General features: G+C 48.1%; 1 protein-coding gene across 1 annotated transcript; it reads right to left on the bottom strand.

Annotated features, from left to right (window-relative positions):
- Positions 1-1,347: 1,347 nt before the first annotated feature.
- On the bottom strand, positions 1,348-3,284 carry LOC123190801 (uncharacterized). Its single transcript, XM_044603524.1, has 2 exons — positions 2,780-3,284; positions 1,348-2,005 (listed from the first exon to the last, which is right to left on the bottom strand). Exons 1-2 carry the CDS (start codon positions 3,110-3,112, stop codon positions 1,679-1,681), a joined length of 660 nt encoding a protein of 219 aa, XP_044459459.1. The 5' UTR covers positions 3,113-3,284; the 3' UTR covers positions 1,348-1,678.
- Positions 3,285-3,756: the final 472 nt, after the last annotated feature.

Below are 3,756 nucleotides of genomic sequence, written 5' to 3'. Positions count from 1 at the left end.
TAGAGCTGTCCCCTGTTTTGCATTCTCTGTAATTGGAATTCTCATTTGAGGCTCACTTGGAGATATAGTGCCAGTACGTAGTACTTTACTGTTAGACTGTTTGAACAGAGCGCAATAACTGCATTTGTTAACTGTACAATGTAGGTTTATGGAGTGCAGGCCCAGGATTCTCCAAGGCCACCTGCATTTCCTAGCTTATCAAAAGGTACTCCCTCTCTTCAAGTACATGTATTCTCTCAGGCTCCCTGCTACTCATCATATGGTACTGCAGAATTCAAGCAACAACAATAAAATTCAGCTCTTCCACTCGCCTCTGTCCCTCCAACAAAAGTTATGATTGTCTCTTTACCGCGTGTGTTTCATGCAAATTTTCTAGTAGACTTGTCCACATCCCGCATAAGCCTGCAAAAGTGGAAAGTTAGTTCAAGCTGAACTACATCGCTAAAAATCTGCTATAACTAACCTGGCCCTGTTTTGACTACGGAGAGGGGCGGATCGGGCGCCACACTGCATCCCTAGCTATAATCATGCGGGTTTTTACCTGTATGATGGTTCCAAATCTCCGGTTTTATATTTTATATTTTCAGGCATGGCATAATATAATTGAGAATTCAAATTCTTATTACGACTACAACTGCAAAAGATTGCTTAAGCAAGGTTTGGAAGTCATCTGCCCTCAAATATAATAATAGAATGCTTAAATGACTAATCTGATTTGGAATGTCCGGGATTTTAATAACCTCAATAGAGTGAGCTGCATGCCGGATGTGTATCACAACTTACAAAACTCAATCCTGATTTAGTGGCCCTTTGTGAAACAATGATAATGGACTTTAGTCCTGGCATTTTTAACAATTAAATAGGTTTTGGTAATTTTACCTGAAATTCTTTACCTGGCACCGGTGTGGCTGGTGGTATCCTAGTAGCGTTTGCTGAAGACAACTTTGAAATTTTCTTCTGGTCCATTAGGACCTGCTCAGAAAAAAAGTGGAGTATGAGTGCCTAGACATTTTGTCTCAAGTCTCAGACTTTGTTGTGGCCGGCGGCGTTTACGATCGCAGCTGCTCCCTGATTAAGGTGGTGATAAAAAAGCGACGGAAATCATGGAAGCCTGAAGATAGTAGCGGCACACCGGACTAGGGTTGCTTGAAGGTCCTTTAACCCAGCCGTGCGTCTTTGGTTCTTTCTGGCCCTGTAATAGGTGTTGCTTATGCAGCACTACTGATTTTGCTTTTATTGATGAGTTTTTCTTCCCCTGTCAAGGGCTATATGTAATTTGCTGAATGTAGCAAGACTAGTGGTTTCACTAATACAATGGAGCCTTTTGGTAAAAGAGAAGAGGCTTAGTTCAAAAAATTCAGCCCTGAACTTGTTTCCTGTAATGTAATCTCATCTTTGTCTAATTGTCTTGTACAGAACCAAATCTAATGTTGGTTTTGCTTGATGCAACTGAATTAAGCATCTAGCCTGTGGTGCTAAAGAACAAAAAAAATGAGAAAACCTCTGACAACTAATGAAGATGATTTCACTCAAATCGACCCATCTTCTTCTCTATCTACATGCTACAATAGCTTCTGGCAGTTGACAGCTTCCTCACTTGGCCTCCTCGCTTGTTGCTAGGATAGCTTCATCGCCTGTCGATGCCTTGTCACTTGTTGCTGGCTGGGGTCCTGTAGAATCATCCGTGTACAGTTTGATGATGTACATCACCAATTCCGCAATGTCTTTGGCATCTTTGACAATCTTGTATGCAGACTTGCCGAAGAGCAGGACAGTAGTGGCCACGCCGATCCAGTCCTCGGGCATCGGCAGCTGCAGGTTTAACTTCTGGCAGATGTATGCACCAATTCTCCCTGTAACTTTGACCAAAACCAGAGCCGCAAGTAAGGCCTCCTTTTGAGATTGGCGCAGGTTGCTTCTTGCGGGTGAAACCAGCTGCCTCAGCCTCCGCCGGTGTGCACCGGGTCTGCACCTGCTGCCGATGCCGACTGAACCCTGACCGCCTCTGCATGTTCCAAGTTTGAACTGAATCAATCGATTGGAAGCCAGAAACAAGATTGAGAAAAACGCAAGAACACTTTCAGTTTGATCAAGAATCAAACAATGAACCTGACCACCTCTGCTTGGAACCGAATCATTCAACTGAAACCCAAGAAAGCAAGAATCTATTTGAGAAAGAACGCAAGAACACTTCAGTTTGATCAAGAATCAAACAATGAACCCGAGTACCTGACGGCCTCTGCTTGGAACTGAATCATTCAACTGAAACCCAAGAAAGCAAGAAACTATTTGAGAAAGAACGCAAGAACACTTCAGTCTGATCAAGAATCAAACAATGAACCTGACCGCCTCTGCTAGTCTGCTTGGAACCGAATCATTCAACTGAAACCCAAGAAAGCAAGAATCTATTTGAGAAAGAACGCAAGAACACTTCAGTTTGATCAAGAATCAAACAATGAACCTGAGTACCTGACCGCCTCTGCTTGGAACTGAATCATTCAACTGAAACCCAAGAAAGCAAGAAACTATTTGAGAAGAACGCAAGAACACTTCAGTTTGATCAAGAATCAAACAATGAACCTGACCGCCTCTGCTTGGAACCGAATCATTCAACTGAAACCCCCAAAAGCAAGAAACTATTTGAGAAAGAACGCAAGAACACTTCAGTTTGATCAAGAATCAAACAATGAACCTGACCGCCTCTGTTTGGAACCGAATCAGTCAAGAATCAGAAAGAACACAAGAACAATCAAGAATCGACGAGATTAAGAATTCATACCCGCCGGAGAGGGAGAAGTCTTGCGCCCGCAGCCGCCAGCCGGAAAGGAGATGCCATCCGAACCATGGCTGAGCCGGCGAAAGCGTGGCTAGCCGGAAGCCAAGCCATCGCCTGAGGCAGCCGCGCAAGCGAGTGGGTGCGGGATGGAACTGTAGCGCGCGTCAGGAGCGGGAGGGTGCGGGCGCCGTTGTCGGCGGCGGGTCTGAGGCGGAGAACGGCCGCCGCGTGCGTCGACCGCCCCGGGCCGTAGGCAGAGGAGGAGGCGGAGGAGGGGGAGGAGGAGGTGCCGCGCCTGCCGGAGGAAGGCGTCGGCACGAGCCCGACGAGCTCCATTGAGGGGGCAAACGAAGGCGCGAGCGCGAACTTGAACTCGGCGCAGGGAGTCGGAGGACGATGGACGGGGAGGAAGAGGAGAGTACGGCTATATAATGGTCTGTTTGGTAGGCTGCATCCCTTCGTGTAGAATGTGGGGATGTAATTTTATTCGATTGATTGAGCTGCATTAAGTTTATGGCCAATACGAACTTTAAACAGCTCTGAGCTTAAGGCCAACTCCAGCGTGCAACACCGTCCTGTCTGGGTGCGTTCGTTTGGGGCAAAACAGACATACCAAACGGCTCAGCGCGCGAGCGCAAACGGACTTTTGTTCGTTTTATGTCCGCTTTCGACGCATCCCGGACCCAAGTTTGGGCCGTTCTTGAGGTGAAACAGACAGCGCGGACGAGCGCGACGCGCGCTTGTCCTCCCCTGGCCCGCCTGTCGGTGGCACAAAGCACCCGCCCGTCGCCCCATTTAGCGCCATTTTCCCCCAAACCCTTCCACGTCCCGACCTCCCTCCACCCACCACCCTCCTACCATGGCCGATGCCCCGCCGAATTCCGGCGGCCAGGCCGTCGACCCGCCCGAAAAGGTGAAGAAGAAGGCGGCCAAGGGTCCGAAGAAGCCGCGATCGGAACTCACGCCGGCGGAGCTCGCAA

Source organism: Triticum aestivum, chromosome 2A, assembly GCF_018294505.1.
Source record: "Triticum aestivum cultivar Chinese Spring chromosome 2A, IWGSC CS RefSeq v2.1, whole genome shotgun sequence".
NCBI classification, from domain to species: Eukaryota; Viridiplantae; Streptophyta; class Magnoliopsida; order Poales; family Poaceae; genus Triticum; species Triticum aestivum.
This window is presented reverse-complemented; position numbering and strand designations above follow the sequence as displayed.

Excerpts from the sequence above, each read along its gene's own strand:
- LOC123190801 (XM_044603524.1), bottom strand. The coding sequence starts at position 3,112 with ATGGAGCTCGTCGGGCTCGTGCCGACGCCTTCCTCCGGCAGGCGCGGC. Across the intron at positions 2,006-2,779 it reads GACTTCTCCCTCTCCGGCGG|AGGCGGTCAGGGTTCAGTCG; the intron begins GTATGAATTCTT and ends TGGAACATGCAG.